Raw genomic sequence first — 13,093 nt, forward strand, 5'->3', positions numbered from 1 at the left:
TGGCTAGGCCATGGCAAAAATTATCCGCCTTGAGCTAGAGTCTGCCTTCAGAATTCTACCCAAAACTGCCAAATTTGATCTTGGTTGCTCCGAGCTTTTCAAACCTTAGGCTCAAATAACTTAAAACAAGTTGAGGTAGCCGCCTAAGCTTAATTTCCCGTACAAAACATCTGCCCAAACCTGAAAAAATGGGCCACATTGATTATGCCAATTGGATGGCGGGGATGCAAATGTTCCATCACTTGATTCTTGTTCCATCACTTGCGGTGGTTACATTACAAATTTTGTCCTCATCCCTGCTTCACCACCCACTTGAGTATCCACATCAGTTAAATAACCATCTTACTCGCTCTACCAATTACTTTACCCACCCCAAGATCACCTCGCATTACCAATTTAAATTTTAATTTCAACATTTATTATTATATAAAAGCAATACTCGTATAGTCGTATAACAATACACTAATTAGTTAAAATGTCTTTAGAGTTATGTTTTGAGATGTCTATAGATTATTTCACCAAAATGTTACGCAGGGAATCCAAAAGCCATACGATGTTCTACATTATGGTCCCTAAATGTACATCAATACATCTTACAGAATACAGGCTACAACTAATAATGTTTATTGCTGTGCCAGTGGAGATCTCTTCACTAATTTGGAGTCCTGCTTTTAGATAGCCTTGTTTCTTGGAATCTGTTGTCTATCTGCTTGGTTATGCTGGAGTGATTGGCTCAATACACTGCTTAAAGACTATATATGCCGGCTGTATTGTCAAGCCAAATCATTTATTTGGGGCAAAGTTTGGAAACATATCCGTACTTTTATTACAAGTATTTTTAAGTTATGCCACAACATATTTACAACAGAGGCATGAATCATGAAATAGTCATTAGCTCCCCATCTAAATGTGTATTTCAAAACTTAAGTCATATCATACCAATATATAAGAAAATGATGTTGCACAACTGATTTATTATTTTCAATGAAACAACACTTGCTTTGATTCTTGCACTTGAACCAACTGTGTAGGTGGCTACTTCATCCAGCAAAAGGTGCCTAACAACTCAGACAATGTAACTCCGTTTGTGTCCCTTTCTAGATCGTTTTCTATTCTGTGAGTTAGCACTAATAGAAGAGAAAGCATTAACAAGATCCAAGTCTTCTTCATTTATCAAGATCTTCGCCTTCTGAGGTTGGGCAAGGAGGAGTTTGGCCACCAGATAACCTGCGATAGACCATGTCTGAAACATGCGTGCCTGTTTTCCAATGAACCTAGCTCCCTTTGTGTCATAATATTCAGGCCATCTGTCTTTTGATAAACGTTGCTCAGCAATTTTCACAGCTTTCTCAGCGATCTCTGGTCTGTTCATCTTGATGCAAGCCACAGTTAGCTGAAACAACATTGTAGAACTTCTGTCAGCTGTTGCTCCAAATTAATTACTCGTATAGCACTACTCTTATGGAATCATTACAACTTTTTAAAGCACTACCTAAAAGTCTGAAACTGCATGCAAGGAAAATAAGTCTTGAAATGGATATGCTTATCCCTTATCTTCTTACTCTAATTCTATTTATCAGTCAACAAAATATTTGCCCCCTCTATTTCGTCTCAATGTTAATATTACCATAATTATATAGGGTGTCTAGTGTCCTAACTCCAAAGTTACATTCTACTTCAGGCGAGTTTTTCCTCTGGAAATTTCTATTTTCGTACTGTTGGGTGCTGGGATGATATTAACTGACCTGCCAGAGCAAAGTAGGCCATGAACCTGCATTGTGATATGACCAAGGACTGCACAAGAAACAACATGAAACTAAGATCAAGAAGCCAAATTGTGGGACTGGTAAAAAAATGTCAGCAAGTAAGCACATTACGTGTTCTTTGGATCACCTCCTGTGACAATTCGCCACTCTTGGTCTTCAAGGGCAGGATAACAAATTTTGAAGGGCATATCCGCCACGAGATCAGCCCACTTTGCTTCAACAAAATCTAATATGGCATGTGATTGAGTTGGTGTTGCCAGATTGCTTACTATTGACCAGAAGTTTCCGAGTGAGAAGAATCTGAAATCCATGTGAGCAGGTTGCAGGTTTCCTATCAGATACCCACCTTTTTCAGGCATCCACTCCACTAACCATGGTGGGATTTGATCAGGGTAGATATTGAACTTGTTTACTGCATCAAACGAATATTCTTCAGTCTTGTAACGATAAATTTCATTGAGTTTCCTCATATCAATCCAGTAGTACTCCCTGATATGAAATGATAGTGCAAACAACCGACTGTTAAGTGCTCTTATAATTTCATCTGATCCATCTTCAGTAGTAAGCATCTCACGTGCACAGAGCAATGCCGAATAAAAACAATGCCTACAAAAGTAGGTAGATGTTGAAAGAATATAAGCTATGAGAGGATATATTGCCGGGGATGAAAATTTTAAGCAAGTACATCAAAATACTACTTATCAGCCTGAATTTTCAAGAATATCAACATTGACAATTAATCCTAATGAATAAATGAAATATGAAACCACCTGAATTTCAAGGGGGTGGCCGTGAATTCCCATACGACGATCTATCATGCAAGAGCCATCAGTCACCAGCAGAGTTGGAAACATGTCAAAACCATCAGCAAGACATAGCTTCAAAATCATTTTCATTCCAGTCTGAACATCAATCCTTTCTTGTACTGAAAGATCTCCAGTGCATTTTCCATATGCTCGCAACATTATAATCCACCAGAGTCCTGAATAGAAGTCATAGCAAGAAAAATAGAAGTAAGAACCAGCTCAAAACCAGCCCTTACTTCAAAACAACTATTAGATCTCGAGAACTTGTACACCAACCAGAGTCAACTGGAGCAACACGGCCAATTGCTGCCTCACCAAAATCAGGATCTAGTACTTCTTCAGTGGCAGAATCATCGCTATCTAGGGCAATAGTTCGTACTTTAAAGCTGGCAGGCATCAGCCCTTGCCCTGGACTATGGCAATCCATGGTTTTCTCCCAGCTCTGGATGACACAAGCCATTATGATCTCTCGTCAATAAGCCAAAAGGAGTATCAGAAGTGACTAAGCATTTTTGTCACAGATAAATATTCCATAGAAATGTGAATATGAGGTTGAAGACTTGAAGCTCTCCTATCTTCATGGTCACATATACCAAATCAACGAATTATGACATGGATTGCAATATCAGGGCATAGAATCTAGCCATACTATCATCCTCTTAATCTCTCTTGCCCCACTCCTCTTATTTCTGTTTTTTTTAAAAGCAATCATAAGCCACCTTCTTCATGAAGTTAGCACGCACAGTTACAATGAAATGTGTTAATTATGCAAAACCACTTACATATATTATGTTATTTCAAGTACACATGTAAACTTAGCCAAGAGTATGAAACACTTATAAAAAAAATGCTGTGTCTGACACTTGAAGCTGTTTTGAGTAACATAGTTCATATATATTCAAAAATAAAGAGGAGCAAGGCAATGCCTGTATAATCTCCCGAATACTTCTCATGATAGTTTTTCAAGAGATTGTAAGAAACTCCACATGAAAGATGAGACAAAACTATTAAGATGAACAACTTAAGAGCTTGTAAACAAAGTACACTATAATGGCTGAATTGCAAACGTATCATACATACCTGCAATTGAAGGGTGTGAAGGATGAAGTTCCGAACAATATCATACTCGCCCTTCAAAAGAAATGCTATTGCAGAAGGCACAAAGTCGCGGATGAAGACCTGGTCATAGTTCAGAATACTAGTGGAGGTTGGATCATTAGCTGCAATCGTTTACTGAATCCGCATTAACCCTCAACGCTTTCTCACTTTCTCACTTTCCCACAGGACTACCACAATAGCAAACAATGGATTCTCTAAGTAGCTCCCACGCCTCATCCTCTAATGAATCCGCATTAATCCTCAACGCTTTCTCACTTTTTGCTGCAGCAGCAGCTAACTTTTCACTGGATATGACTTCATTAACATGTAGATTAACATTAACATCATTCGAATTTGGTTTGTACTCTTCACCCCCACTAGAATACGAGGGTCCATTTAAACTATCTGAACTCAAACAATCAAGCCTCTTAACTCTACTACTTCTCCAAGGAAGAACATAGTTTTCCCTCCGGTAACAACTACCGAATTTCAGGAGATTTCTCTTCCCCCTTGAACCCTCTAACTTTTTAGTACATGTCAAAAAACCTGAGTAGCTCAAGTTGGATTTAAGAACAGAATCAGATTGAAGGATTGGATGCCAAAGAGCAGGCCCAGAAAGATAATGCAGAATTCCTTCTGCAATAGCCATTCCTGATCTTTTTTCACTCAATTTGTACTTCTAATAATACTTATAATAATTTGGGTACCTACCAAAAAAATCCACATCACGAGCTCAACTAGGAAACAACTCAAAACAAAAACTACCTAAACTAAATAGATTAAACAAGGAAATATTCTTCATCACCCAAGTTAAAGAAAGTAAACCCAAGTAAAAAAAAATACTGACATTAGTGGATGAAGACTAGATAACTAGTCTCGGGGTCGTATACAAGACTTGGATCAAATTTCGTCTACACGACTTATGTATACCAAAACAAGAGACTTTGTAAAATACACAGAAATCATAACTACTGGCCCATATATTATTATGGAAAATAAGAGATTAAATACTAACCCAGATGCAAAATAATCTGCAAGTTCATCAAATAAGATGACGTATCCCACCAAACCACAAAGCAATTAAGCAAGCATCAAATTCATATAATCACGCGAAAAAGGGGAAAAGTTGTAATCTTTATATACAAAAAATACAAATCTTCCACTATATTTTTATTAAACAGACAATAAATTCATGGGAAAATTTGATTTTAATAAATGAATAACATTAAAATTACCTGAATCATAGCTGATAAAAAGAGGGATTTTGAATAATTATCTTTGTAGATGATGTATGATGAATTTCTTCACCATTTAATGAAGATAGAAATGAATAAATGTATAGGAATGGAGTATTTTAAGATATTGGAAATTGTAAATATGGCGGTTGTCTCTGGTTCGTTACTTTGTTTGCACAATTTGTAGGAAACAGAGGAAGGAGAAGAGAAGAGGCTACTAGAATAATGCCACGACGTCGTTTAACCGTTGAGTTAACGAGATTGTTTATGGGGGTGCAGACCCTACCCAGATTAATGTCACTTTCATACTCTTAGCATCGTATTCATCTAACAAGTTTTTTACGTTCATCAACATATAAGTACATAACTATGTTATGTAAAAAAATACGAAAAAATTATTGAGACAAGTATATAAAATTGCACTACACGATTAATTTCTCTATAATAGTCACTAGACATCAACCTCTCATTCTCTTTCAAAAATAAGAGCTTTGCATTTACTTATGATGTGTATATACAAAGTTAGGTTGAAATTCTTCCCTAATATGCGCACAACAACTTCCGAATCAATGGAAAGTTGGATTTTTCTATGTCCATTATTACCTAAATGTTACTCCCTCATTCGTATAACTCACATTATTGTTACTCATAAGTCGTAGTTGAGTGAGAGGTTACTCATAGGTTAAGAGAGTGAGAGATAGTTCAAGTGGTTAGAGCTTCCGTCCTGGTTCCAAGAGATTTTGGAATCGATTCTCATCACCCGCCCTTGTGGCTCTCCATAGTCCATACACCAAAAAAATAAGTCGTAGTTGAGTAGTCATATACTCATATATGACACAATTATTTACTCGAAAGACTAATAGGTCTATGTTCATACTCTCCCATTACTTGATTATAAAGAGGATATAATGGTATAATCAATTGTAAGAGGTTATTATGTTAGGAAGCTCAACATTTTTTTTCAAGAGATCTTGATCAAGGATGAATCTGGAGCTGACTTTATATTTCCTCTGCCGTCCTAAATAATTGAGCCACAATTGAGTCTAAGTTAAAAGCAAAGGGTATTAGGAACTGTGTGAATTGTTTTCTTTTCTTGATCACTAATTCACTACTGATATCCATTGAATCCATTTAACCTTGTTTTCATGATTATACAAGTAATGCAAATATAGCGTAAATTGGTGTAGTGTGTTGTTCATAATTTGGGAATACATTGTTTAATTACTCCGTATTGCTGATATGTTCTGGTTTTGCTGATTGATTATTTTGTTTTGCCCTTAAATTGCAACCAGGATATGACCATGATAAAATATACGAAGTATTTGTTCATTGATGCTTGAAAGAGTTGAAACAGAGTAAAAAAGTGTCTAGTGTCTACATATATATGTGCCAATCAACAAAAGAAAAGCCATTTATCCACATTTTCGACACTCCAAAAATTAATTTTGGCACTCTAATTCTGATTGTCAACTAACTAGGACTTGCACCGGAAACTAAATGGTTCAAAAAAAAGTTCATCTTGGGACGAGGCCGAGGGTATGAGGAAGAGGACTTGCAAAGAGGCAGTAGCTTCATGAAAATTTACAATTGAGCTGACAAAAAGAAAAAAAAAAAAAGATTGAACCAAAACAGTCATCCAGCTGTGGCATGCTGCAGCTTCTCTTCAACTATTAACTAGCAGTATCCATGCAAGCAAGAATATCCTTCTTACACTTTGCAACACAATGTCGCCTCATATCATAATTCAGTTTGTCGAAGTCCTCCACAATCACGAGATATCCATATAGTGAGTCTTCTGCCTTGTCTTCTGGCTTTTGAGAATCTCCCTCATTGCTCCCAATTCCAGCATCTATCTCTTGAAGCTCAGCCCTTCCATGTTTTTTCTGAGAAAAAACATTATGAAGTCTTTCTGCTTCTTGCAAGCCAGAAAGAGTTCCATTGAACTTTGCCAATATAATATTTGGATTTCCAGGTTTTCCATAGCATATTGTGGTCTTTTCTTCACTCAAACCCATATCTGAAGCACATGCCGGAAACATACCACCAAAGACACAAGAGAAGGATCAAGCAAACATAGTTCACCATGGAGTAGATTACAAAATATTGCACGAAGATGTATAAAAATTATAATTAAGAATAAATATGCATAATAGAACAAACCAACTTCATCAGGTCATATTGTCGTCAGGCAACTAACAAAAGGGTAACCAGTCGAGCATTGTGCTTGAGATGGTGTACAAATTAAATCATAGATTCAGCAATAAAACTTGGATTCGTACCACATGAAGAGCCTCACCCAAGCAAAATAATGGCCAGTTTAATTGGAGCTAATATTGGAAGGAAAGATAACAAAAAAGAGGATGGAAGCTAGGAGGAAAAAAGAAATAAAAAGGGAGGGGGTGGGGTGTTGAGAGATTAAATGCTTACCTCTCCTTTAAAGCCCAAGCTTCTGCATCAGGTAAAGACTGACAAACCCACCGGCCATTAGAAGCAACTGTTGGATCCCATCCCATCAAGATACATAGAGCTCTATGAAACCCTAGGTGTGCTGCTCTAAACCCAACCTTAACAGATGTAAATGCATGCGCTGCAACATCTTTTGTTTGAATAAACTCTTTAGAGCTGTTGAAAAACGGCACATAACACCAGTAAGTTAACTTGAACAGTTAGTAGCATCCAGGTAATCTGAGTCCAGCTTTTGTTCAAATAAACATATTTAGCACCAGCACCTTAAAAACTTATTCTTGATAATACTACAAGGCTTGCAACAACTACTAAACCCAAAATTGGCAGCATAAATAAAATAAAACAAAAAGACAAATTTACCCCACTATGGACAAAGAAACAAGGGAGATAATAGAAGTAACAAGCCCACACAAAGACAAGAGAAGGAAACTAATTTAAGAATAACACAAATAATGCTCAAAAGGGGACTGTCAAACAGCAATTGCAAAAGAATGATTCAAAATAAGGATTCTAAGCAGGTTTCATATTTTAGAAAACTTAATGGACATAAGAATATAAGATATATGTTAAGATAAGCAATGTTTGCACGTTGTCCAGCCCTCCTAAGATATAAATAGATAAATAAGGAGGAAAGAAAGATCCTCGGTCTCAGGGTTCAGTTTACTGCTTAACATAGGTTTTTTTGCCTGTAATGGCATCTAGCTCTCAGTATCAATCATCAAAAGCTACCCTTATTTTTATAATGATAAAGCTTCAAAATACCAGGCGTCTTAGGACCTAAGATGTTTATTTACAATGCATTAAATCATACTGAATATTTAATCGCCAAAAACAACTGTATTAATCACACAATTCACTTAGTTGCAAGGTTGAGGAATATTAAGACTGATTAGCAATAGGGCTCCTATTTAAAGAGAATCAAATCAATGTCAAGACAGACCTGGAACATATGACGCACTTCAATGTGCCAGCTTTTCCTTGCTCCTTGAACTTTTTCTGTTGACCTAGGTTTGTATTCAAATAAAGCATGCATTTTAAACACCAATGGTCCACCTGACGCTTAAGTTCTTCAGAGTCTTCTGGAGGATCTTTCTCCATGGGTTTCACCTTGAGTATTGAATGGTCTGGATCAGCTTCTTGAGGAGGACCTGCCTCTTTTGTACTCCCAGAGTTTTTAGCAGCTAGCTTCTGCTGAGACTCCAAGTCAAGTCTAGAATGTGAAACTTGAGAATCAGATGGAGAAACATCCATAAAAGATGGTCGCTTGAGCCTCTTTCTAGTGCTGTTGCATTTTTCTTTGCCATGAGGTTGTGAATCAATGTGGTTAACATTCAGAGAAGGCTTGACAGTGCTTTTAACATTTCCCTTCAAAAATTTTGAGGCTTTAGGTCCATAACAACGAGGTATAAAATGAGGGTACTTAAGCCGGTTTTTTATATCATTGCTGTCAGTTTCACCAGGTTTGCTTAAACGGCTTTGCAATTTCTTAGACAAACCACCAAATGGCTGTTTAGATTCACTTTTAGGCTTTCTTGCAGTTTCATTTGAATGAAAATAATGACCTGAACTCCTATTTGAGTGACCTAACTCATTATCAAGCTCAGCAGTTAGAAGCCTATTATCATAGCTCAAAGCACCTCTACCACCCAAGGTAGAAGTTCTGTGCTTAGGCCCACTCATCTTTCCAACTAACCCACGCTTTCTTTTAGAAATTTTCTTGGACTGGTCATGCAAATCAATCTCTCTTGACCTCAATATCTGCTCTGGATCTTCATCAACAATTAGAGTTCCTTCCTCTAGCGTTGAATAGTTCCTTGTTTGGTCTTCATATGATACACCATACGCATCAATTTCATATGGATACTCCTCTTCATGAGGTGTTGTTTCATAATTAGCCCGTGTTTGATGTTCACGATAGCTATTCGTTGGTTTCAATTCAACCCCACCATATTCTATCTCATGGGCAGTCATTCTAAAGCCATTGACATCCGTGATAGGTGCCTCTTGCAGTGTGTGATCAGAACTATGTCGTCTATCATCTTTATATCTGGGCAAGGCAGGATTTAAAGTGTCATTTCCAAATGTTTCTCCATAATTATTGTAATCTTGGACATTCTCATATTTGTCATAGGCATCTTCTGATAAAGCTCTTCTATAACTCTTTCCAGAACTTTGACTCTCTGAATGCATACACTCAGCATGCCTGCCCGTGTTTGAATTATGCCCTGCTCTTAGATAAACACCATCATTATTTGAAATAGATAAAGCATTTGTACCAGCTTTAGAGTATAATATTCCATGGGAATCATAGCAACTTGAAGATGGATTATTCCCACAAGTTCCAAGCCCATCAGCAGGATGATGGAAAATTACTTGGCGTGGAACTTCCAAATTTGAAAAGATAATTCCTTGCGATGGGGTATGTTGACCACTAGACTGTGAACGTGGAGTCAAACTACAAGAGCTATCCTCACCCTGAAACCTATTATAATTTCCCTCCCCGTAAGATTTCACTAACGAAAATTCCCTATCCATACGCTGAGAATAGTTCCTTGCCAAAAACCTCCCACCATCTTCAGCTGGATGACTAGTCATCACACTCCTTGTGCATCTATGATATTCAGCATCTTCAACTGAAAGCCCAGTCTCTTTCCTAGAGCTTATCATATTCCTGTTGTTTCCATTATAATCAGCATTTTCAATCTGAAGACCAGTCAAATTCCTAGTGTGTCCATTACAATCAGCATCTTCAATCCGAAAACCAGTCACATTCCTATTCTGTCTATGATACTCAGCACCTTCATTCGGAAGTTCAGTCACAACATTCCTAATACTTCCATGATATTCCAGATCCTCAACCAAAACACGTGCCACATTCCTAGTACGTCCACGGTATTCAGCATTACGAGCATTATATTCATTAGTTGGTAAATTCCTAATCACCTCGCCTTCCACAATTATCATTTCCCTACCATTATTGGCATGCCCACTATCTAGATAACCCCTTTCCATGCCATCAACCATAGAATTCCCTGATTCTCTCATCAAATTCTTCCACTGAAACTTCGAAGCCGTATCACCATCCCTAATTGGAATATCCTGATCATTAAACCGCGAAAATGTCCGCAATTGCCTATCACCATTTCGGCTCATTCTAACCAAGCCAACCCCTCTCTCTTCAACAACACCATCCCTAATTGGAACATCCTGATCATTAAACCGCGAAAATGTCTGCAATTGTTCATCACCATTTCGGCTCATTCTAACCAAGCCAACTCCTCTCTCTTCAGCAGCACCATCCCTAATTGGAATATCATGATCATTAAACCGCGAAAAAAATGTATGCAATTGTTCATCACCATTTCGGCTCATTCTAACCAAGCCAACCCCTCTCTCTTCAGCAGCACCATCCCTAATTGGAACATCCTGATCATTAAACCGCGAAAATGTCCGCAATTGTTCATCACCATTTCGGCTCATTCTAACCAAACCAAACCCTCTATCTTCAGCAGACCAATGTCGACTACTACCGCGTTCTTTTTCCCCAGTTCTCTCTCCATGATAATCCATTTCTCTTCTACCATCATCATCTTGTCTATCTACCATTCTTCTTCCTTCCCTCGTCATTTTACCACAAAAACTAAAACCCAGAAATTCCAACTTTATTTAAACCTAATTTCCTCAAGTAACAGCGATTAACACAAACAGCATGCATCTACGCTAAATCATAGCAGTTCTTCGCAAAAACAAAGCGAAAACTCAGAATATATTCAGACATTTAAAACGAAAACCATTGCGCAGTTTAAAAGCCTAATAAAATCAAAAAATCGAAAACAAGAACAGAAATTGCGAGATTAAAGCAAAAGAGGAGAAATTTCTTTAATTTTTGCGAAGAACACTTGAGATAAAGCAATGAACAAACCCTAAGACAAAATTCTTCTGGGCGGGAAAACAAGAAATGTCGAAAATTTACCTAGAAAACGACGGGAAATCAGAAAACGAAGTTGTGAATTGAGGAGAAGGAATCAATCCAATGAAACAGTATGCAAATTTGGGGAATTTTGCAGAAGAAGAAATTCATGCGAGGTTAAGTTAATTGAGGTTTTAGGGAAGTTTCTGGAAATTCTGTAGAACAGAGGAGAGAGAAAATAGGAAGATGAGTGTTGCATTTTTATAATTTTCGCTGGGATTCTTCTACTTTTTTCATGGTTGCTAAATGCAACCCTATTTTACTTTAACACAACCCTCCTAAATACCCATAATACCCCTGTAACTTTTTTTTCCCAAATACTATGTCAGTTAGATATCCAGACGTTCGTTTTCTAGTGAATCCATTAACTCAACTCTTCTTCTTACTCTTTTTATTTCAGAAATTCAATCTCACTTTGCTCTTTTTTTAAAAAAATAATTCTGAACCAGTTAGAATTTCTTGACCATCTTTAAATTTTTGAGTTATACACTTCTCTTCATCTTGCTATATTTTCCCCCAAAATCTCTACATTGAAGTTGATAGGAATTCACAATGATAATTCGAATATAGTAGTACATTGCAATTTTATCGAGGAATTTAACAAAGAAAAGGCAAATTTAGAAACAGATTTGAAAATTAGAATTTATAAATTGAGGTATTTCATATAGCTGGGCTGAAGCATATGGGTAATTTTCATATAGCTGGGCGAAATTAGATTGTTTTACTTCATGTAACTTGACTGAAATATGATCTATTGTTTCGCTTTATACAAATTCTTAAATGGATCTGGTTCACACTAATTTATTGTGGACCACTAACATTAGAGAAAGTAGGGTTGTTTTATTAATAAAAAAAAAGGGTCACTATAATTAAAAAAAAGGTCACTATATTGAAATAAAAATTTATTTTGGTAATATATATGCCTAAGTGGTTATTTTTGTAATGAAATATTTTATATACTGATCAATATGAATAATAAAGGCTACTATGTTAAAAATAGGGTAATAGCGTCATATTTCAAGTTCACAATATTATTAAACGTTGTAGTAGTTTTAATAAAGGTTACTAGATTAAAAATAAGGTTACTATGTTAAAAATAATGGTCACTATGTTCAATATAATATCAGTTGCGTGTGTATAGACCTCGGGTCCACAATATTATTGTGGACTAGGTCCACGCAAGTCTTTTTGTTCTCTTTATTGGATTGAAGTCTTTCATGTTGTTTCATTTATTGGATATTTGGATTGATGCCTGCTATTTAGTTTACATGACAATCCCGCAAATTGTTTCGCGTTTCATTTCTTTAGTTGTTTGATGAGTACTGAGCATGGATTACATGAACCTTTGAAGAGGCAAGAGGAGGTCCTTGCTTTAATAATTACATGGACGGACAAGAGTACATGTAGATTTACTCATATTCAAGTTGAGTTTGGTAAAAAAAATCATCCGTTTCAATTTGGAAGTGTTTAGAATATTGGTTGTATTTTTGAAAAGTGGGAGGAAAAAAAAAAGTAAGAGTGGGAGGTTTTTTTTTTCCTTAAACCTTTACAAATGATGGAAACAAGGGCTGCGTTAAGAAAAGTGAGATTGTGTTTAGCAATGCCCACTTTTTTTATTTTTTGGACAGAGGTTTTGGTATCTATGATATTTATTGTCTTTTACTTCCTCCGTTTTTTTTTATTTGACCCGCTTTTAATAAGTAATATCATAATATATAACTTCTATAATTTTTACTTATTAGAGGGATTTAT

General features: G+C 36.5%; 2 protein-coding genes across 2 annotated transcripts; both read right to left on the minus strand.

Annotated features, from left to right (window-relative positions):
- Positions 1-545: 545 nt before the first annotated feature.
- Positions 546-4,889, minus strand: LOC110683630 (neutral/alkaline invertase 3, chloroplastic-like). Its single transcript, XM_021860018.1, has 7 exons — positions 3,850-4,889; positions 3,653-3,803; positions 2,849-3,014; positions 2,532-2,748; positions 1,878-2,366; positions 1,746-1,794; positions 546-1,393 (listed from the first exon to the last, which is right to left on the minus strand). Exons 1-7 carry the CDS (start codon positions 4,317-4,319, stop codon positions 1,067-1,069), a joined length of 1,869 nt encoding a protein of 622 aa, XP_021715710.1. The 5' UTR covers positions 4,320-4,889; the 3' UTR covers positions 546-1,066.
- A 1,326-nt stretch (positions 4,890-6,215) lies between these two features.
- On the minus strand, positions 6,216-11,816 carry LOC110683632. The gene is made up of 3 exons (XM_021860019.1): positions 8,312-11,816; positions 7,333-7,527; positions 6,216-6,922 (listed from the first exon to the last, which is right to left on the minus strand). Exons 1-3 carry the CDS (start codon positions 10,996-10,998, stop codon positions 6,907-6,909), a joined length of 2,898 nt encoding a protein of 965 aa, XP_021715711.1. The 5' UTR covers positions 10,999-11,816; the 3' UTR covers positions 6,216-6,906.
- Between the last annotated feature and the right edge of the window lie 1,277 nt (positions 11,817-13,093).

Source organism: Chenopodium quinoa, unplaced genomic scaffold, assembly GCF_001683475.1.
Source record: "Chenopodium quinoa cultivar QQ74 unplaced genomic scaffold, ASM168347v1, whole genome shotgun sequence".
Classification (NCBI taxonomy): Eukaryota; Viridiplantae; Streptophyta; class Magnoliopsida; order Caryophyllales; family Amaranthaceae; genus Chenopodium; species Chenopodium quinoa.